Here is a 22538-nt window from a genome sequence, read left to right on the forward strand (position 1 = left end):
TTGGCAATTTGCTCCCGTAAGGTCACAGCCATGAAAATCCTATGGAGCGCAGTTCTATTCTGCAACACATGGGGCGGCCAGGAGTCAAAATCGACTCCAGGGCAACTGGTCTGGCCTCTGGCCCCTCCCCCTCAGCTCTAGATGCTTCCTGGCTCTTGGAAACTGTGGCCTCAGGCCTGCTCTGCTCTCTGAACCAGGGAGCCCTGACCTTTGGCATCTGAACAGATGGGTACGCTAGCTGGCTTGGGTGGTTTTGCCCCATGAACTTGCTCTGATCTTTGGCATGTCCACCTGTCCCCCACTCCCACTGCACATACCTGTCCCCAACCCTTGGGGACTTACAGTCCTTAGTCTGGGGACTGTAAGGGACCACATTTCTTCAGAGAAGGTAGCACCTCCAAAGAGACTCTCATCCAAAATGGTCAGGGCAAATGGAGGCAGCCCCTCCACCTCTCCAGCCCTCTCTCCCTGCAACACATTTGTTACTGTCTGGTAATGCTCCACTCCCAGCTGCCTCCCAGGCCGCACCTGTCCAGGCCTGTCTTATTGAGACAGACTTGCCAAAAAGGTTGCGATACCCACTGTCTTATTTATTCAGTCCTGCTATAACACAAATACCACAAGTGGATGGCTTTAACAAACAGAAATTTATTTTCTCATAGTTTAGGAGGCTAGAAGTCAGAGTTCAGGGTGCTGCCCCTAGGGGAAGGCTTTCTCTGTCAGCTCTAGAGGAAAGTCCTTGTCTCCTTTCAACATCTGTGGGTCTGGCGTTCATGGAGAAGTCCATAGGTCTAGCCATCAATCTTCCCCTGGGTCTAGGAGGTTCTCAGCACAGGAACCCCAGGTCCAGAGGACACGCTCTACTCCCAGCTCTTCTTTCTTGATGGTAATGAAGTCCTTCCCTTCTCTGCTTGCTTCTCTCTCCCTTTATCTCAAGCAAGGGTGTGACTTGAGTCATACCCTCTTGTAAGGTTGTGATTCAAGATACACCCAACACTGGTGTTGCCTAATTAACAAGTAGAGGTTAGGATTTGTAATACATACAAAAATGGAGGACGATTACATCAGATCACAAAATGGAGGACAACCACACCATACTTAGAATCATGGCCTAGCCAAGTTGACACATATTTTGGGGGAATGCAATTCAATCCATGACACCCATTGAGGCCACTTAACCAAACCTTCCAGCATCCTCATTTCCTGGCCCACTCCAGAGATGAGGAGATCATAGCTTCCTCAGACAGCTTTGGAGCCCTAAGAGGACTTGAGTTACACTTGTCTGAAATTTGCCCTGACTGGTTACACCCAACGAGGCGACAAAACTGGTCCTTCTCCCTTCCCCTAATGCAAGCAAGGAGTTCTGCATAATGCTTATGCCCTCAGCTGCTGTCTTAGTCATCTAGTACTGCTATAACAGAAATACCACAAGTGGATGGCTTTCTCTGTTAGCTCTGGAGGAAGGTCCTTGTCATCAATCTTCCCCTGGACTAGAAGCTTCTCGGAACAGAAACCCTGGGTCCAAAGGACAGGCTCTGCTCCTGGCACTGCTTTTTTGGTGGTATGAAGTCACCAACTCTGTGCTTACTTCCCTTTCCTTTTAGGTCTTGTAAGATAAAAGGTGGTGTAGGCCACACGCCAGGGAAACTCCCTGGACATTGGGTCAGGGATGTGACCTGAGCAAGGGGGTTACATCCCACCCTAATCCTCTTCAACCACAGGCAGAGATTATAACACATAGGAAAATCACAAAATGTCGGACAACCACACAATATTGGGAATCATGGCCTAACCAAGTTGACATGTTTTGGGGGGACACAATCCATGACAGCTGCTAACTGTGATTGGAACCTACCCAGTGGCTCTGTGGGGGAAAAGCCTGGCAATCTGCTCCGGTAAAGATTACAGCCTAAAAAACCCTACAGGGCAGTTCTACTCAGTCACATGAGGTCGCTAGGAGTCGAGAATCCACTCGAGGGCACCTAACAACAATAAAAACAATGCAATTAGTACAGGCCCAGGGAGAGAAAGCACCTACTGTGCGCCAGATATTTTAATACAATCTCTTCTAAGCCCGAGACACCGCGGCTGTTGAGGGAGTTATAATTCAGCTTTGCAAACAAGGAAACCGAAGTTCAGCGAGGTTAAGTGGTATGCACAGGGTCACATAGCTAGGAAATGGCAAGGAATACGTACAAGATCTAACGGAGTGACTGAATGACGGCGCGTGAACGGTCGCCCGACACCGGTTCGCTGGGTGCGGCGGGTACTGACAGTGTGCGGCGCCCGCGGCCAAGTCCCCGAAGGCAGGCCCCATGCAGGCCTGCTGCACCCCGGAGCCCTAGGGAGGGCAGGTTCCCAGAGGCGCGGCCGGGCTCTGCCCCCACCCTGCGGCCCGCCCCGCCCCCGCTCCGCCCCCAGCCCGCCCCTCCCGGGACCGCAGACGGCGCCCGGCGGCGGCGCGTACGGCTGCGAGCAGGGTGGCTCCCGGCTTGGAGCTCTCCGCGACTTCCCGCGCAGGGCCCGGCCCGACGATGACCCGCGGCCTCGGCGGCGTTGGAGGATGCGGCCGCGGCCCCGGGTAGCAGCACTGGGAAGCCGGGCGCCCTGCAGGTAGGAGCTCTCCAGCTCCGCGGGCGCGGAAACTTGGGCCGAGTTTGCGGGCGGCTCGTGGGGAAGGGGCGGGTGGCGCTGCCCCAGGGCGCCCCTACTGGCCGGCTTGGGGATGGAGCGCGCCGGGCCTGGGCCGAGGTGGTGCGGCTTCTAGCTGTCCGGGCCCCCCGGCGGGTAGGCTACCGCGCACGGATCGCGCCGCTGCTCCGACCTTCCCTGGACTTCGAGGCTCTCCGGGCCTGACAGAGCTCGGGGTTCCGGCGGGCCCGGGCGCCTGATCCGGCGCAGGCGGGCCTGGCGAGAAGCAGCTCAGGCCGAGCCCCCAGGCCTCCCGCGGGGTCCGGCTCACGCGGACAGCCGCGGCGGAGATGGGGGCGGCTGGGGGCCGTGCCTGGGGGGCGGTGGGCGCTGAGGTCCCGCGGGGCCCTGGGCGCGCCCTGCTGGGGACGGGACGGCCCTGCGGTTTCCTCGCCGCCGCTTGACTCACCCTCTGGCCGCAGCCCAGGCTGGCGGGATCGCCCCGAGGCGGTGGCTGCCCGAACTCGGAGGCCGCGCCGCCCCTGCTCCGGGACCTCCCGCCGGCCTGAGGGCGTCGGTCCGCGGGGCTCGGTGCGCGGGCCAGTCCCGCGTGCACACGTGTGCGCGGGGCCCGCCCGAGTGAAAAGCGCAGTTCCGAAGGGGAGTTTGTGCAGATGTGGGCCATGCACGTACGTGCAGGCACGAGTTTGCATGCGTGGCGGCGGCGGCCTGTGTGTCAGCCTGCGGGGGTGCACGTGCGCCCCAGCGCCGCCGGGCGGGGCGTGGGGGCATCCGGAAGCGGGTTAGGTCGAATACGGCGGCAGCCCCAAAATGAGGTCGGCTGTGGGACCCAAGGAGCAGAGTTGCCGGGCCGTGATGGGGGAGGGGAAGGCCGATCCCCCGACTCTTCCCACTCCACTGGAGGCTGAGCTGCCCCAGGTTGAGCTGTAGCTTCGGGAGGGCCCAGAGCCTCAGCCGGGGGAGGGGGCTTAATGCAGCCCTCTGAGAAAGGCCAAACGTTGCTGGCCACAGCTGGGGAGCTCTCTGCTCTTTCCGCGTCTATCCGGAGGCTTTTAGGCGGTGGAAGCGGGAATTGGGCCACAGAGCTGTTTGCTTCTCAGCTAGGTAGGGCGTGTATGGCACGGGGTGGTGGCTGTTCTCCTGGGCCCTATCTGGAGTAGGAGCTGGGCAGGGAGGACCGACAGAGCTGCCTCCCTCTCAAAGGGTGATGTGACCCTGTTGCCTGGGGTCTGGGTGCAAGCTCTCGATGGCCTTCTTTATGTGTGTGCCAGGGAAGGAGATATGTACATCTTGGTTACTGTCTTGAATGGGGAGGGTCCTTGCTTGGAGGATTGCATTCTGGGCTCTCCATCATCTACGCGCAGGAGATAAGGTCACTCCGTGCCCCTCACAGTCTCCTACTGTCCTCCTGGAGCTCCCATCCCTCCCACAAAGACTCCTGAAGGTCCCAGGTGACCTCACCTCTATTGGCTGGGTCCCTGGCAGGGTCTCAGGAAGTCTCCAGGGCAAAGGGCATGAGAGGGGCAGGGCCCAGGCGGGAAGGACTCCTGGGGCTTGGGCGGGGGGTGGTATGGAGCAGGCACCAGGGAGCTTGTTGGGGGAAGTGAGACTAGAGTCAGCATTTAATTAATCCACTGCTCCTCAAGGGCAGCAGAGGAGCTCAACGCTCCAAAAGCCATACAGCCCCTTCTTGCAAAGCTGCTGTGGAGCTGGGCGGGGGCTCCCCCTTGCCCCTCCCCCCCAGATGCAGGTTCCTGTCATGGCACATTGCTAATGGTACTGTTGCCTGTACCTTACTGTCGTCCTTGAAGCATCTTCTACTCCAGGCTGGCCTTAGGTGGCAAATTCTGGCCACGAGATGGGCCAACTTTCTTAAGTGTCCTGCCTTGTTGCATTCAGGCTGAGGTGGGGGGATGGGCATTGTCCCCCATGCTACTTTAGACGTTCCCCGTCCCCAAAATGTGCTGGTCCAACTCTCAACCTGTGGCTGTCATTCTGGCATTGACCACCAGCCAAAAGGGAGGAGGGGACTGGTCTTCGCTTGTTGGTGAAGAGAATCTGTGACGCCTGGCCCATGGCCTAAAGCACAGCAAGACTGAGATGATTCATCCTTCCTGAGCCACCTGGGGTTTCAGGAGCCAGCTGCTGAAAGAGGTAGAGGCAGGCTAGTGTGGGCCCAGGGGATGGGCCTCTGCTGGAGCCCATCATGGATCATGGATACCTACCAGATCAAGGATGGAGCCCCTCGTGGCATAGTGGTTAAGAGCAATGGTTGCTAACCAAAAGGTCCGTGGTTTTAATCCACTAGGCATTCCTTGGAAACTCTATGGAACAGCCTTACTCTGTCCTATGGGGTCGCAATGAGTCGGAATTGACTCACTGGGTTGTTGTTTGTTTTTTTGTTGTTGCATCAAGGATACCCACACTTGACCTCTCTGGGCCTGGGTCTCAGTCCTGGTTTTACCTTGCTTCAGGGTCTTAGTCTTTTTCTGGCACTCAGCTTCTCCGTCAGTGCAGTCGTGCAGTGGAGATGGTTGCTTTCTAGCACTCTGGCCCCTTGGGCCCCCCACTCCTGGATTTTCACATCTCTATCCCTCACCTCTCCATGTCTCTGGTGCTGTGCTGCCCCCGTGTGCCACGGAGTAGCCAACCACCTGCAGCTTGAAGGCCGGAGATGGTCAGGGCTCTCCTAGCTTCTGGGACCTTCTTGCTGGTGCCACAGCACCATCTGCTGGACAGCCTTGACCTTCCTGCTGGGAGGCTGAGCTGGGGTAGAAGGTGGCATGAACTGTATAGGTAGATATCGCCCTCCTGGAGACTGCTTTCCAGACCCAAGCCCAAGAGCTCAGCACTGGCTCTGGGCCTAGGCTCTGGGTTCCAGGCCTCGATCTACCATTTTTTATTGGACAGGTGGGTCAGAGAGTGTCACAGGAAATCTGTAAACAGTGCCTGGATTCTGTGTTGTGGCTGCAGTGGGCATCTTGAGATCACTGGTGTCGTGGAATAGGAGCCTGTAGTGGGAGGCAGGAGGCCTGCTTCTCATACTATCTTTCCTCGGTGACTTGGAGACCTCAAGTGGGTCTCCTCATCTGTAAAATGGGGAGAAGGGTGGGTAGCCAGGCTAAGTGATCTTTAGACTGCACCCTGCAAAGTCTGAAACCCCAAGGAAAGGGTCTTGGGTTGTGTGGAGGAAAACTGAACCCAAGGGGCTTCCGGAGTGAGGGTGGGTTATGTGTAGGGCTGCTGCACAGGAACTCATTAAACAAAGGGTTCTGCAGCTTAACAGCAGAAATCGTTGGGACCTTCTGTACTATATGATTCAGGCGTGCGTGCATTCATTCACCCATTCGTACAGTCTTCATGGTGCACCTCCTGAGTGCCAGCTTCTTGGGTGTGGCAGGGAGCCAGCAAGAGTAGCAGCCCTCTCTTGCATGCCCATGGCATTTTTCTGACAACACCTGCCTCTCTCCCTCTCTCTCCCAGGTCAGCAGTGCAATAGCAGGGGCCAGGAGGCCCAGAAGCCTTCTCAGTGATGGCAGAGAAGCGGCCACTGGGGACCCTGGGCCCTGTGATGTATGGCAAGCTGCCCCGCCTAGAGGATGACTCAGGGCCTGGGCATAGCCTACCCGCCTCTGCTGGCAGTCAGGACCCCTGCAGCTACAAGGGTGCCTATTTTTCTTGCCCCATGGGGGGTGCCCCCAAGGCTGGGTCTGAGCGCCTGGCATCCTGGACCCCTTACCCACCCTTGTACCCCACCAGCATGGCAGGACCCCCACTTCGGGCAGACAGTCTGTTGCCTAACTGCCTGCTCTACCGCCCACTGGCAGAGGGCTCTGAGAAGGGACAGGACTCCAGCCCCATTGGGCTCCTGCCATACGGTCCCCGGGCTCACTCCTACCCAGGCCCACCGCTGGCGGCACCAAAACCCATCTACCGCAACCCTCTGTGTTATGGGCTTTCGACTTGCCTGGGGGAAGGGGCAGCCAAGAGGCCACTGGATGTTGACTGGACAGTGGTGACTGGGTCCCTGCTGCCCCCTGCTGATCCACCCTGTTCTTTGGCCCCAGCACCTGGCAAAGGCCAGCCTCTGGATGCTACCTTCTTGCATGGAGTGCCAGCTGGGGGGGCTGGCAAAGACTCCGTGAGCTTCTCTCCATGCCAGGCATTCCTGGACAAGTATCGGACCATCCACAGTACAGGCTTCCAGGCCTCCAAGTATGCAGGTCCGTACTCTGGGGACCCCAAGCAGGCAGTGCCTGAGGGCCCCCCCAGTCCTTGGACCCAGCTGGCCCAACCTCTGGGACCAGCCTGCCAGGATGCAGTGCCCACCCACTACCCGCTGCCCCACACTGCACAGGCCCTGCCTTGCCCTCCAGCCTGCCGCCACCCAGAGAAGCAGAGTAGCTACAGCTCAGTGCCCCCGTTGCAGCCTCTGGGAGCCCACAAGGGGGCTGGGTACCCACCTGGTGGCCTGGGTAGCCCCTACCTGAGGCAGCAGGCAGCCCAGGCACCCTATGTGCCCCCAGTGGGGCTGGACACCTATTCCTACCCCTCTGCTCCCCTCCCAGCACCCTCACCAGGCTTCAGGCTGGAGCCACCTCTCACACCACGGTGCCCACTTGACTTTCCTCCCCAAACGCTGGGCTTTCCTCACGCCCGGGATGACCTCTCTCTCTATGGGGCATCCCCGGGGCTTGGAGGGACACCACCTTCCCAGGACACTGTGCGGGCTGTGCCTCAACCCAGTGCCTTCCAGCGGGCATGCCAGCCAGTACCTGCCAGCCAGCCACGCTTAGAACCCATGGGGCCCACGGAGAAACCTGTGCAGGCAGCTGAGGAGAAGACATGGCCGCCTAGCTGCAGGAAAGAGCAGCTCCAGCCCCGGTTCGATGAGCACCCCAGGGCACCTATCGTCATCCGAGACAGTCCAGTTCCTCGTACCCCACCAGCACTGCCTCCCTGTGCCCAGGAGCGTCAATCCCTCCCGCGGAATGAGGGCTCAAGTCCACCCAGTTCTCCACCCATGCCTGTTATTGACAACGTCTTCAGCCTGGCCCCCTACCGTGACTACCTGGATGTGCAGGCGCCTGAGGCCACATCTGAGCCTGAGCAAGTCTCAGCCACCAACAAGAGCCATGACACAGACTGCAAGAGGACTCTGTCAGCTCAGCAGCCTACCTTAGGGACACACTGCTCACTTAGGGAGGAAGTGGCACTGGACCTAAGCGTGAAGAAGCCTGTGACAGAGACGTCCCCTATCAAGGTCTCTAGGCCAGCGCATGCCAAGCCCACGGGCGCATTGCACATTGGGAACACGGTCACAGACATGCCAGGTGTGGGAAACACAGTCTTGGATCTGCCAGGTCCAGAGAGTACAGTCTCGGATGTGCTGGGTGGGAGGAACACAATCTCGGATGTGCCGGGTCTAAAAAATCTAGTCACAGAAGCACCAGGGCTGCCTGGGGTACCAGTGACCACCGAGGCCACACCAAGGACCAACTTCCAAAGCTCTGTGGCCTTCATGTTCCGAAAATTCAAGATCCTCCGGCCAGCACCCTTGCCTACAGCCGTGGTCCCATCTGTGCCCACTTCAGCCCCCACCCCAGCACCACCAGCACTGACCCCCACATCGGTGCCCATTGGACTGCAGATTCTCACCCAGCCCTTGCCTGTGGCCTGCTTCAACCTGGCACTGCCTAGCCCTCCAGCCTTAGCTGTGGCGTCCCCAGCTCCGGCTCCTGCTCCGTCACCTGCTCCGGCCCCGACTCCAGCTCCGGCTCCTGCCGATGCTCCAGCTCCTGCTGCAGCTCCATCACCTGCTCCTGCCCCAGCTCTGACTCCTGTTCCAGGCCCTGCTCCCGCTTCTACCCTAGCCCCAGCCACAGTGGACTCCGCAGAGCAACGCTTTGCAGGGTTGCACGCATCCCTGTGTGATGCCATTTCGGGCTCAGTGGCCCACTCCCCACCTGAGAAGCTGCGCGAGTGGCTTGAGACAGATGGGCCTTGGGGCCGGGCGGCATGGCAGGACTGCCAGGGTGTACAGGGGCTGCTGCGCAAGCTACTCTCACAGCTCCAGAGCTTCGTGTGCACGCATCAGTGCCCCTTCCCCCATGTGGTACGAGCTGGCGCCATCTTCGTGCCCATCCACCTGGTGAAGGAGCGGCTCTTCCCACAGCTGCCCCCTGCTTCTGTGGACCATGTGCTGCAGGAGCACCGTGTGGAACTGCGACCCACCACGCTGTCGGAAGAGCGGGCGCTACGGGACCGTGCCCTGCACGGCTGTACCTTGCGCATGCTGAAGCTGCTGGCCCTGCGCCAGCTGCCCGACATCTACCCTGACCTACTGGACCTGCAGTGGCGTGACTGCGTACGCCGCCAGCTGGGTGAGCATGGGGCAACCCCAGTAACCACCAGAGCTGTGTGAGTGACAGGTGTGTGAGTTGCGTGAATGGGTCACACCTGGGGTCCTGGGCTGCCTGGAAGGGCAGGAGGCTCAAGAACTCATGCCAGGGTGGAGGGCTGATTTCCAGGGTATAGACCTCTGTCAGGGATTGAATTGTGTACCCCAGAGAAGCGAGCAGAGAGAAAGGGGGAACCTCATACCACCAAGAAAGCAGTGCTGAGAGCAGAGCACGTCCTTTGGACGTGAGGTTCCTGCGCTGAGATGCTCCCAGACCAAGGGAAGACTGATGACCAGGACCTTCCTCCAGAGCCAAAAGAGAAAGCCTTCCCCTGGAGCCAGTGCCCTGAATTTGGACTTGTAGCATACTAGGCTGTGAGAGTAAATTTCTCTTTGTTAAAGCCGTCCACTTGTGGTATTTCTGTTACAGCAGCGCCTGATGACTAAGACAACCTCCATTGTAGGCCTCTGAGCATGCTTGACTCCTCAGTCTCTGTGAAAACTTTCCTGGCCTGCCTTGGATTCTCTTCTCTGCTTATGCTCTCTCCACCTTTGGAGTGAGCTTCTCCTTTGATCTTTCTGTGACTCTGGCCAGGCCCTGGTTTCTGTCTGTATCCAGCCCAGCCTCCCCTCTCCTGAGCTAACCCCCAAAACCAACTACCTGCTGGACTTTTGCATCTGGGGGCCATTCAGACTCTTCCTAAACCATACTCCTGAGCTTTCCATAAGCCCACTTCACACCCCAGTCCTTGCCATCCAGTGACGGCACCACCATTCCCCCAGCTCCTCATACCTGAAACCTGCTGGGGCCCCAGCCTCCCATCCCAAACACTCTTGCCTCTGAGTGTGTATTTTTCAACCTTCCTAGACATTTAACACCATTAAAAAGACAGGAAAGAAAGAAAAGACCAAAATGGATGTCAGAAGAGACTCTGAAACTTGCTTCTGAACGACGAGTAGCTAAAGCAAACAGAAGAAATGATGAAGTGAAAGAGCTGATTGGAAGATTTCAAAGGGCGGCTCAAGAAGGCAAAGGATTATATAATGACATGTGCAAAGACCTGGCATTAGAAAACCATAAGGGAAGAACACACTTGGCATTTCTCAAGCTGGAAGAACCGAAACAAAAATTCAAGCCTGGAGTTGCAATATTGAAGGATTCTGTGGGCAAAATACTGCACAACTCAGGAAGCATCAAAAGAAGGTGGAAGGAATACACAGAGCCACTGTACCAAAAAGATTGGTCAACATTCAGTCATTTCAGGAGGTAGCATATGATCAGGAACCGATGGTACTGAAGGAAGAAGTCTAAGCTGCACTGAAGACACTGGCAAAAAACAACGCTTCAGTAATCAATGGAATACCAATTGAGATGTTTCAGCAAACAGGTGCAGCACTGGAAGTGCTCACTCATCTATGCCAAGAAATTCAGAAGACAGGTACCTGGGCAACCGAATAGAGATATATATGCCTATTTCAAAGAGAGGTCATCCCACCAAATGTGGAAATTATGAAACAATATTATTAATATTACACGTAAGCAAAATTTTGCTGAAGAAAGCAGTTGCAGCAGTACATCAACAGGGAATTGCCAGAAACTCAAGCCAGATTCAAAAGAGGACAAGGAACCAGGGATATCTTGCTAACGTCAGATGGATCCTGGCTGAAAGCAGAGAATACCAGAAAGATGTTTACTGTGCTTTATTGACTCTTCAAAGGCATTCAACTGTGTGAATCATAACAAATTATGGATAACATTGTGAAGAATGGGGATTCCACGACACTTAATTGTGCTCATGAAGAACCTGTATATAGATCAAGAGACAGTCGTTCAAATAGAACAAGGAGGATACTGTGTGGTTTAAAGTCGGAAAAGGTGTGTGGGTAGAGGCTATATCCTTTCACCATACCTATTCAATCTGTATGCTGAGCAGATAATCTGAGAAGCCGGACTATATGAAGAAGAACAGGGCTTCAGGATTGAAGACTCACTAACAACCTGCAATATGCAGATGACACAACCTTGCTTGCTGAAAATGAAGAGGACTTGAAGTACTTACTGATGAAAATCAAAGACCTCAGCCTTCGGTATGGGTTACACCTTAACATAAAACAAAAATCTCACAACTGGACCAATAACCAACATCATGATAGAGAAAAGATTGAATTTGTCAAGGATTTCATTTTACTTGGATCCACGATCAACACCCATGAAAGCAGCAGTCAGGAAATCAAATGATACATTGTATTGGGTAAATCTGCTGCAAAAGAACTCTTTGAAGTGTTAAAAAGCAAAAATGTCACTTTAAGGACTATGGTGCGCCTGACCCAAGCCCTGGTGTTTTCAGTTGCCTGATACACATGCGAAAGCTGGACGGTGAAAAAGAAGACCAGAGAATTGATGCCTTTGAGTTAACAGTGTTGGCAAAGAATGTTGAATATACCATAGACTGCCAAAAGAATGAACAAATCTGTCTTGGAAGAAGTACAGCCAGAATGCTCCTTAGATACGAGAATGGCAAGACTTTGTGTCACATACCTTGGACATATTATCAGGAAGGACCAGTCCCTGGAGAAGGACATCATGCTTGGTAGAGGGTCAGTAAAAAAGAGGAGGGGACCCTCAACAAGATGGATTGACATGGTGGGTGCAGCAGTGGACACAAGCATAACGATTGTGAGGATGGCGCACGACTGGGCAGTGTTTCACTCTGTTGTACTCAGGGTCACTATAAGTTGGAACCGACTCCATGGCACGTAACGACAACAGACATTTACATCACTGAAGGTGTGTTAGTTTGCTAGTGCTGCTGTAACAGAAATAAAGTATCCCCTGCTTTTCAAGTTTGCTTTATGCCACTTCGCTTTTATAGAAAACCCACATTAGTACTTGTTTTCACTAACAGAAAGAAATCTAAAGAGGATTTTGCTTTTACGAAAAAAGGTACAAAGTGGAAATTGCATTCAGAGTTTGTTTTGCAGCAAGAGGTTAAAAATAAAAACCTATGTCCAGTTTTTTTTAAATAATTTTTATTGTGCTTTAAGTGAAAGTTTACAAATGGAAACTTTCATTTGTAAACTCACGTAAAAACCTATATACACCTTAACTACATACTCCCAATTACTCTCGCCCCAATGAGACAGCCCGCTCCCTCCTTCCAGTCTCTCTTTTCATGACCATTTTGCCAGCTTCTAACCCCCTCCACCCTCTCATCTCCCCTCCAGACAGAAGATGCCAACATAGTCTTAAGTGTCCACCTGATGCAAGTAGCTCACTCCTCATCAGCATCTCTCTCCAACCCATTGTGCAGTCCAATCCATGTCTGACGAGTTTGCTTTGGGAATGGTTCCTGTCCTGGGCCAACAGAAGGTTTGGGGACCATGACTGCCGGGGTCTTTTTAGTCTCCGTCAGACTATTAAGTCTGGTCTTTTTATGAGAATTTGGGGTATGCATCCCACTGCTCTCCTGCTCCTTCAGGGGTTCTCTGTTGTGTTCCCTGTCAGGGCAGTCATCGGTTGTGGCCGGGCACCATCTAGTTCTTCTGGCCTCAGGATGATGTAGTCCCTGGTTCATGTAGTCCTTTCTGTCTCTTGGCTTCTAATTACTTTGTGTCCTTGGTGTTCTTCATTCTCCTTTGATCCAGGTGGGTTGAGGCTCATTGATGCATCTTAGATGGCCACTTGCTGGTGTTTAAGACCCCAGATGCCATTCTTCAAAGTGGGATGCAGAATCTTTTCTTAATAGACTTTATTTTGCCGACTGACTTAGATGTCCCCTGAAACCATGGTCCCCAAACCCCTGCCTCTGCTTTGCTGACCTTCGAAGCATTCAGTTTATTCAGGAAACTTCTTTGCTTTTGGTTTAGTCCAGTTGTGCTGACCTCCCCTGTATTGAGTGTTGTCTTTCCCTTCACCTAAACCTATGTCCAGTTTTATGCTAAATGTTAACACCCTTACAAGCTCCCGGAGCAGTTAGAATGGTGCCACCTAGCACTTGCCCCAGGAACTACACTCAGCATCTCAGCATGAAGCCGCCATAGCCTTGAATTGTGTCTGTGAGCCTCCATGCTTTATCTCAATTTATTTTGTGCATACGTTAACAAGATGTGTCCTAAGGTATCAGAAAAGCCTGAGAGCTCATTGTTATCCTTAGCTTAAAGCAGGATGTAGATTATTTTTTGGGTCTGGAAACACTCAAAAATTTTACCCGTATAAATTAACGGTAATTGCTCCTTCGCTTTATGCCTTCTAGGCTTACAAAATGTTTCATAGGAACGCTCCACTTTCAGATAGCGAGGGAAACCTGTACCACAAGTGGGCGGCTTTAAAGAACAGAAATTTATTTCTCACAGTTCAGGAGCCTAGAAGTCCAGATTTCAGGGCACCGGCTCTAGGGGAAGGCTCTCTATCTATTGGCTCTGGGGGAAGATCCTTGTCCCTTTCAGTATCTGTAACCCCAGTCGGTGTTCCTTGGTGGCTTGGTGACCCTCACGTGACATCTGTCTTCCCCAGTATGTATGCTTGCTTGTTTCTGTGTCTATGCTGCTCCTTATAACTCAAAAGTGATTAGATTGAGGACGTAGCCTACACTGATAATGGGCATATTAACATAACAAAACCTTATTTCCAAACAGGATTGCATTCCAGGTAGAGGGTTTAGGATTCCAATGCATTTTTGGGGGATACAATCCAGTCCCTAACAGGAAAAAAAAAGCCCATAAATCAGAGCATTTCTCTTCCTCTGCCCTGATGTCATGTCCATATTATTTTCCAATGTGGTTTTTTTTGATATCCTGGAGAATATTGGGCATCAGTTCAGATAGCTTGGCCTTGCTCTTGGGAACTGCCACATAGCATTTTGTGGTATGTGTGAGCCATACTTCCTAGCCAGGACTTTGTGATGGTTACCAGGTGGTTTCTCTTATTGCCTCTCCCACTTCAATACTCCTGGCACTGAAACCCTGGAGCCCCCTTGCTGTCTTTCTCCCCTTGCCCAAGTCATTTCTTGGCTGGAACTGTTCCTCGTTCCTTCTCCATCCTGGTGGTCTTGCCCTGGGCACCTACCTGCTCAAGGCTCCAGGTCAGGGTAGAGAAGGGTCCCAAGACAGTAGATGCAGGTGTGGAGCTTGGGCTCTGGGTGACCAGCATGCCTGAATGCTGATTGCTTAAGAAGTTGGGGCAGATGCCTTTTTAGGGTACAAAGAGAATGCAGATGCTGCTGTTGTGTTCTTGAGTGAGAAACCGTATGCAGGGGGTATCAGGCATCATCAGAAGCCCCCAGCCCAGCCGTTGCTCTCATTGGAACTGTAGGGGTCTGGGGCCTGGTAAGGAAATGACTGGGGCCAGGCTGTCTGCCACTGGTTAGATTTGAGTGCCCGTCCCCATTCCCTCACTGAGTTGCAGGTGACCCCATACACTTATTCCCCCCTTTGTTCCTGACAGGTTCCTGTGCTCCCCTTGGCCACTTCCTTTCTAAGTAGGTGTGCTGTTGTCAGGGCTCCCTTCCCCTCTCCTCGGCTGCTTCCTCTGTCCTCCCTCTGGGCATCTCTGGCCAGACCCTACTCTTGATCCAGCTCTGGGGAGGGCTGCCTCATGTGTGATGGGGTCCTCTAGCTCTATACCTCCATTTCCCCCATCTGTACAGTAGGGCTTTGGACTAGGCCAGTGGTTCCTGGAAGTCTCTGTGTGGTGCAGATGGTTAACACGCTTGACTGCTAACCGAAAAGTTGGAGGTTTGAAGCCACCCAGAGGCTCCTTAGAAGAAAGGCATGGCGGTCTACCTCCAAAAAATCAGCCATTGAAAACCCTATGGAGTACAGTTCCACACACACACAGGGTCACCATGAGTCAGAATCGACTCAGCAGCACCTGGTTTTAATGGCTCCTGGCCTGTTGGGCCCCTTTCCTCTCCTGAGAGTGATTCCTTCCCTACCTGTCGTCATCAGATAGAGCTCTGGTATCAGCACATCCTATTGGCTTGGACAGTCTGTCCAGGGAGTGCAGGTGGGGAAGGGTCATGGTGGCTGTGACCCTGCTGGCACCATGCTGGCCTGGGGCAGACAGAACCAGAAGTCTGGATGGCAGAACCAGGAGATGGAACTGAGGGTGTGTGGGGTCTGTAGCCTGACTATGTGTTCATTTTTCAGGTGGCATTGACACTGAGGCTAGAGCTGTGCCCCCCTCAGAAACCACCATGGCCAGAGATGAGCCAGAGAGCCTAGCCCTGGCTCAGAAGTCACCAGCCCCCAAGGCCAGGAAGCCGGGGAGGAAATCACCAACTCCTGGTGTGGAGAAGGCAGAGGCAGCCATTGAAGGAGGGTCCCGTGGTACCTCACCTACGCCAGCTGCTAGTGCCAGCCCACCCAGCCCCACACTGAGGGCCCGCTTCCGCAATCTGCTGGAGACTGCCTGGCTCAATGGCCTGGCACTACCCACTTGGGGCCACAAGGCCTCAGGACAGGATCGGCCCTCGCCCCGCCCACAGCTGTTGGGGGGCCAGAGCCACCACCTGTAGCATTGTTTGCTGTCTGGGGGTCACTGTCTGCACCCCTCCCTCTGTCTGCCTAGCTCCCCAGGGTCAGAGGTAGACATGCTGTTGGAGTTTCTCCAACCCCCTTCCAGGCTGAGCTGAGAGCTACTTACCTTTAACTTAAGGCTCTATATTAGAAAGGACCACTTATTTCTTCCTAAGAGAAAGTATGGGCTTTGGAGCCCAACAGGCTTGGGCTTGAGTCCTGGCTCCTCTGCCCCTTGCTGTGACCTGGGCAAGTCACTGCCCCTGATTCCCCATTTGTAAAATAAAACAACGCAACCTACCTCACAGGGTTGTTGTGGGGACAGCGCCTGACACACACCCAGTACGGTTCAGGCTCTGCTACCCCCTGGGGCAGATCTTTCTCTCTGCCAGGGCTTGGGATAGCTGAGGCGAGCAGAACCTTCCTGTAGAAAGCCTGTGTGTCATAGGACTTGTTCTCCAGTAGTGGTACATTGTACGGTGTATATGACACACACACACACACCCCTGAAGTCATCCCCCAGGAAGGCTTGGGGCTTATAGGCCCTGTGTTTGGAGTTGGGCCCTAACCCCCAGTCCTGAGGGAGCCTGCCCCTCTCTGTCCCCACTATGGTGCCTGGGGCTGGCATCCTTGTTCTGGGCCGTCTGCTCCCAGGCCTGCCCTGCATTGACAGCAGTGATTTCCCTGAGCTGTGCCCACCCCCACCCTGTGCATTATCCCATGAAAGTTGTGTTTTCAGGAAGCCAAGCAGCTGCGGGGACTCAGGGACTAGAGGGGACAGGCTGATTGGTAGCTTAGTCCTAGGAGGTCTCTGAAGATAGGGACTGGGGACACGGCCCCCCCTGCCCCCTGATGCCAGGGCTCCATCAGCCAGGCCTGCTGTGGGCTCCCTCCCAGAAGTCTGCTGAGCTGAGCCAGAGGCTGGCAAGCAGGGGCCCTTGGCCTAGTTAATGTTTTATATAAGGCTGTGGGCCCTGGAGGCAGGCCATTAAAGAATTTTGGTTGTTTTTGGAACTGGGGCTTGGCTGTGTGTTTGTTGGTGGGGGGCTTTGGGTTGTGGGTTTCATACTACATCCCAGTGTACCTGGCCCCTTGCTCACAGGTGGCAGCTCCCCCTGTGCCCACCCTGGAAGGCACTGTGGCTAGCTCTCGGCATGCAGGCCCTTCTCACACACCCACTGGACAGCAGCTTCCCTGCTCAGAGAAAGCCCCTCCATCTTGAGACTACTGTGGGTCCCAGCGGACGGTCGGTCTGCAGCCCAGTGAGAAATGCTGGTAACCAGACACCAAAACGTGCCCCTCTTCCAAGACCAAGGATGATGCCCACCAAGGTCTAGAACAGAATTGTCACCACCCTTCCTGTGCTGGTCACTGCAACCCACTGAAGGACAGCCCTTCCCCCAGCTTAGCAGGAAGGGTTGGTGACTGGGCCCACCCTCCCAAGACCCTGCCCCTGCTGGCCTCCATTACCCTAGAAGTTTGTTGTCAGGATTGTGGAGGTGGTTTTCCACCTGGTAGCCACTCCACCTGGGCCAGGAGCCAGTCAGCTTGTCCTAGTCTCTGTGGGTCCTCACTGAGCCTTGCTAATCAAGCCTTCCCTCGCCACTCGACCAACCACTGGGTCTGTACTAGGCCAGGATTTGGGGTAGCAGCCACCACCCCTCCACCCTGATCATACACACCTGAGAGGGGTTCCCTGACCCGTGGATGGGATGGGCTGCTGTAATGACATTGACAGAACCTGGGGAAGGGGTACTGTGGAAGCCCAGGGGAGGAGCCTATCCTGGAGTGGGGTGAGGGTGTCTTTGAGTCCCAGAAGTGATGCCTAAACTGGGCCTTGAAGACAGGAAGTAAAAAGTGTGAAATGTGGTCTAGGCAAAGACTGAGGTGTATCAGGAAAATGGAAATAAACCTGGGTATGTCTGGAATGCAAGGAACAAGAAAAGAAAAGAGGACAGGGTAGGAAATCTAGCTTGAAATCCAACTGATTTATTATATTACATCAACTCATTAAATCCCACGTGATGAGTTGTAGGGGCGGGGGTGGTCCATTTATTTTACGGAAAACTGAAGTGAGCAAATTTCAATCACCTAAAGCTTCTCTGTAGGGAGGGTGGAGTGCCTCTGAGCCCTGGGCTTCCCCAGACACTGGGCCTGCCTTCCACACATACATGCCAGCCACTCATCTTGACCATGATTACAGGGCCTGGCCTAAGGGCTGCTCAGCACCCGAGTCTGACAGTCCAGTTGTAGCCCCAGAGGACCCATAACAGCAGAGGCCAGGTGGGAATGGTGTCGGGCAGGTTCCACTTGGAGGTAGCTGCTCTCCTTGAGAAGGCACTGTCCTGGGAGCCCCAATCAGAGGGCAGTCTGAGGGGAAAGCCCTAGTCTAAGGCAGAAGATGTGGCTGTCCCAGGGAGCCCCAGCCTGGGCCAGAGCAGAAATAGAATCCACCCCAGGACCCCGAGCCTGTCTACCACCCCTCACACCACTTTTCACAAAGCCTGTTCAGTCCTTTGGTAGGAGTGTTGATGGCTAGGAGCTGAGAAAGGAAGGTGTTGGGGTGGAGGGCTAAATGTCCAAGGTCCAACCCTCTCCTCAAGGAAACTAGAGCAGGGCTCGCCTCTACCTTGGTTGACGGCGACTTCTGGCCCCACAATCTTCTATAACCATCTGAGGCTTCTGGGCCAGGTTCAAGAGGGGCTTCTCAAGCAGAATCACCTGGTAAGCTTTCCTGGGCCCCACCAGGCTTGCAAGGATTCTAAGTGTCCAGGAATCATGCTTTGAGTAACACTAACCATCCACATGTCCCCGCCCTTAGGTTACAGATGGGGAAACCAAGACCCAGGAACTTGCTATCGGATCACATCAAGTCAGAGGGAGTCAAGATCCAGGCAGGCCATGACCTTCTGTACCTAGTCCTACTCGGCCCTCTTGGTCTAGCCCCAATCTGTCTTCAGCTGGGCTTCACTCTGCCCACATGGTGTTGCTGGAACACCATCCCTGTCTCTTGCCATAAGCTAATAAGGGGGGTGCTGCTCAGGTGAGGCGCCTAGCTCAGGCAAGGCCCTGCCTCCTTAATGCCCCACCTGGCACCCTAGCTCAGTACAAAAGACCGAGGGGCCCAACTGGCTAGCTTCGCTGACAGAAATTAAGCCTGTGAGGAGGTGAGTGAGCTGGGAGGGGACGGCTCTGTCTTGTGAGTTGGTGTCCTAGAGGGGAGGGGAGGGAAGAGTTGGCCCCTGAGCAGGGCAATATTTGGGTGAGGAGTGAAGACTGCCCTCCACTTGGTAACCTGTGGTGCTTCCTTCCCTGCTTGTTCTCCCTAAGAGGGTTCGGCTGAAAGGGCCAGGTCTCCCCTAACTCCCTAAGGGAAAACTGGGAGCTAGGCCCAGCCTGACCTGACTGCATCTTATCACACAGCTCCCCTGCTGGAGATGGGAAGGGTACCTCTAGCCCACAGGGCCAGCCCCCTAGCCCAGCCTGCTGCCTCTTCAGACCCAGCTGAGGAGGCCTTGGGCGGGTGTGAGTGTGAGGAAACCCACAGGGGTGCTCCAGCCAGTGGGCTCTGGGTCCTGCTGCTGGCTGTTGCCCTCTGTGCTCTCTGGACCTCTTCCTTGGCAGCTCCTCCATCCCCCATCCCCTGGTGCCCTCCAAACAGGAGCCCCCAGCCCAGCCTAGTGCAGCCTTTCCTGGCCCCCGTCTGCTTTCAGAAAAAAGAATGGCCTGGGACAGGGGAAGGAGCAGCAGAGCCCCTCCAATCTCTCCTCCTTGTTTAGATATGAGCCCCTGGACTGAACTGAGGCTAGCAGGCAGGTGGAGGGCTCCTCATGCACACTGCCTGTTGCCTCTACGGGGACCCCAACCCCAGACCTTCCGACCACTGCCCACTCAGGTTTCTGAGTCGGTGGAGCTATCTACGCTACCATCCACACCACCTGACACAGAACCCCCAGCCCCAGCCTGCTCTGGTCCCCATGCCTCCAGTGCCCCAGCCCTGCTCCTAGGGGGCCCAACTCCCATGTCCCTGTGTCTCCTCAGGGCAGTGAGAACCTGGGCTCCTGGGAAGGGGTCACTGAGCCCCTGAACCCCTTGGAAGGACCTCCTGCGGCCCCTCCTGTGGCACTCTGCTTCTCTTCCCACCAGCCTCTGCATGAAGGCACCTGCAGCCCCCTCTCCTCTGATGGGGCGATGTTGCTGGGGCAGGCCCCTCTCCAAGCCCTGACTGATTCCCCAAGCTCCTCTCCAACCTATAGTTCAGAGCCTGGGCCCTCAAGCTTGGCAGCTGTTCCTCCTCAAACCCTACAAGCCTCCCAGACCCAAGACCTCCCTCTCAGAGGGGCTGAGGGCTGTGCTTGGGGCCCCACAGCTCAGAAGGTCAGGGCTTCTGCCAACCTCTTGTATGCTGCAGCCTCAGTGAGGTCTGAGCTCCCTCCTGCCTTCAGTAGCCAGGAGACCTTGGAGACAGCCCCTAATTAGGGAGGCTTGGGTTCCCCAACAGACCCTAGGCTCACTGCCTTCCTCTTCACAAGGCTCAAAATTCCCCCTGTGTGGGAGAGTCAGGGTAGCCCTATCCAGCCTCCAGTGCCACTGCCCAACTTGCCACCTCCTGGCACTACAGACACAGATGCCAGCTTCCAGAGGCCAGGTCTTCTCCAGCCCTGCCCACTACCACCCTGGCAGCTCTTCCAAACCCAGCAGGCAGCAAGGGTCCCCAGCTACGGAAGAACTGGTCCTCCTTGGCAGATCTGCTTGGTGCTTCCCCAAAGCTGCCTTCCATCCCAGTGAGCGTTCCAGGTGTCCAGCTTCTGGTAGCTTCCAGCTTCCAGCTGTTGCCTGCTTGGCGCCTGCTTCCATACCTGTGAGTGCCTCGGGCCCTTGCCTACTACCACCTGTTCCATCTGGAGCCAGCTTAGGTCCCCCTCCTGGTCTCATGGGCACTTCTGGCCCTGAGCCTTGGGCAGCCTGGTTTCCTCCAGCGTTCCTCAAGACTGGCAGGGAGGCCTCTCCTAGTCCAGCTGAAGCCATGCTCGCTACACCAGATTTGCTTTCCATGCAGGCCCACCAGGGAGCCTCGTCCGTTGTGGCTCCCAGCCCCATCCCCTTGATGTGGGCCCCAAACCTCCAGCTGGACCTGCCCCTGCAGAGAAGGGGCCCAAGGATTCTGCAGCACTTCCTCCAGCACTGCTCTCCCTCCCAGGGACCTGTCGGGAGCCTGGTGCCATGGACCTCAGGGGAACACAACCTACTCCCCTGTCCCCCGTATATCCACGGGGGTCTCTGTGTCTGCCAAGTCCCCTGACTGCTGGGAGACCCATGCCAAGACCTCAGACCAGCCCTGCTCCATGGCCTCCTTTATGACTGGTGGCTCTTCCCTGTTCTGGACAGATGCATAATAACCCCCAGGACACTCCTCTCAAGCAGAGAGGCTGCTTGGCACCAGGCCTTGGCTCCCCAGGTTGAGCTGGGGGGCAGAAGTGTCACCAAAGGCATCAGTCCTGAGGAGCTGGTGCTCACAACCCCTGCCACGTTACTGCTGTGTGTCCCACCCCAGGGGCTTAGCTCTCTGCTGCTAGCTGCTGGGACCCTCATTCCAACTCACCCAGGGGTCATGGAGACCATCCCAGGAGGCCTCAGCCAGCAGTGGGGAGTGCCCGGTGTTTCTTCACCTTTTTTTCTGGTGCCCACTTGGGTGGGAGGGGTCGTGGACTCAGAGGAGCCTACAGGCCCCTCCTTCCCTGCTCCCTGCATGACTGGACTCCCAGCTCAGGAGTCTGACCAGCAGGATTGGACCACTCCTATCGCAGGCAGGTCTGAGCAGTCCAGGCCCACAGGGTTCACCTTTCCAGCAGCCCAGCATGTCCAAAGCCCCAGAAATGCCTGGGTGGTCTGTGTGCCACCCAACCGTGTCCCCTGCTCCTGAGGGGAATCCAGCTCCAACCCCAGCCTGGAATTTGAATACCTTGGAGCTGGAGGCCCCATACTGCAGGGCAGGGACCGCATCAGAGGCTCCCAACACAGCACCTGTGCTCCCTCTCCAGTTCTGTCTCATCCACATCACCTACTCGCTCCTCCTGATGAACCCCAGGTCCATCAGCTTCCTCCAGCTCCGACAGGAAGTCTTACTGACAGTGAGGAGAATAAGTCACACCGCTGGAGTTATGGGCTCAGGACGGAGAAGGCTAGCTCGGGGGTGGGTGGAAGAGGACGTAAGGCAGAATGTCCAAGGGCTCCTGCCTCTGGGTATCCTCCCTTTCCTTCACCCTCAAAGAAGGCAGCTTTCTCCATGTCTCCACCTCTGCCCCAAGTACATACAACAGTCCCTGGTCTTCCTTCCCTAGGACTAGCCCATCTCCCTTTCTGTGGAACTGAGAGCTTTTTTTTTTTTTGGCCCATTTGAGATGCAATTATCCCTGCCCTGCGTAACAGAAAGGGCAAACTGAGGCAGAGAGGTGCAACGGTTCAGCCTCAGCCCCAGATCCTAATGGCAGAGCCAAGACCAGCCCCAGGGGATGCCAAACTTAGATGCTCCCTCTGAACAGGGTCTTTTCTCAGTTCAGGCGTGTGCTGTCTTCCATGCCTGGCTTCCAAGAAATTCACATGGTTTCTTTCTAGTAAGTTGTTGTGGCCCCATGGGGTTGGGTGAGGCTGTTGGTCCTAAGGTTGGGGACCTGTCCATCTTCGTCCCTGCCTGCTTCAAGCCTTTTCCAGGCTGGGGAGGGGCCAGGCCTGCATGGGCTGGAGCACTGGCTGAGGCTATCCACACAAGCACTTCCTGCAGCCAGGGGTCAGTCTGGGTACAGAGCAAGGTGGAGGTCCAGGGGCAGCTTCTGCCCACCAGCTCCAACCCACTGTGCACAGTGGCAGCCAAGGTGCACCAACACATGGATACCTACTTCTCCTGGCATGTGGACCTGGCCTCACTCAGCTCCAATGGTGAGTGTGAAGGCACCTGCTGTCCTCCAGGACA

The 22538-nt window shown here is 55.4% G+C and overlaps 1 protein-coding gene across 1 annotated transcript; it reads left to right on the forward strand.

Annotated features, from left to right (window-relative positions):
* The first annotated feature begins 2436 nt into the window (after positions 1–2436).
* On the forward strand, positions 2437–19061 carry C13H15orf39 (chromosome 13 C15orf39 homolog). Its single transcript, XM_049906064.1, has 3 exons — positions 2437–2613; positions 6136–9035; positions 15200–19061. The coding sequence occupies exons 2-3, from the start codon at positions 6185–6187 to the stop codon at positions 15565–15567; spliced, it is 3219 nt and encodes a 1072-aa protein (XP_049762021.1). The 5' UTR covers positions 2437–2613; positions 6136–6184; the 3' UTR covers positions 15568–19061.
* Positions 19062–22538: the final 3477 nt, after the last annotated feature.

Source organism: Elephas maximus, chromosome 13, assembly GCF_024166365.1.
Source record: "Elephas maximus indicus isolate mEleMax1 chromosome 13, mEleMax1 primary haplotype, whole genome shotgun sequence".
In the NCBI taxonomy this organism is placed as follows: Eukaryota; Metazoa; Chordata; class Mammalia; order Proboscidea; family Elephantidae; genus Elephas; species Elephas maximus.

What these genes read in the sequence shown, in the direction of transcription:
- C13H15orf39 (XM_049906064.1), top strand. Translation starts at nt 6,185, where the DNA reads ATGGCAGAGAAGCGGCCACTGGGGACCCTGGGCCCTGTGATGTATGGC. An exon ending in CTGCGTACGCCGCCAGCTGG is followed by an intron (nt 9,036 to 15,199) that starts GTGAGCATGGGG and finishes TTCATTTTTCAG; the next exon opens with GTGGCATTGACACTGAGGCT.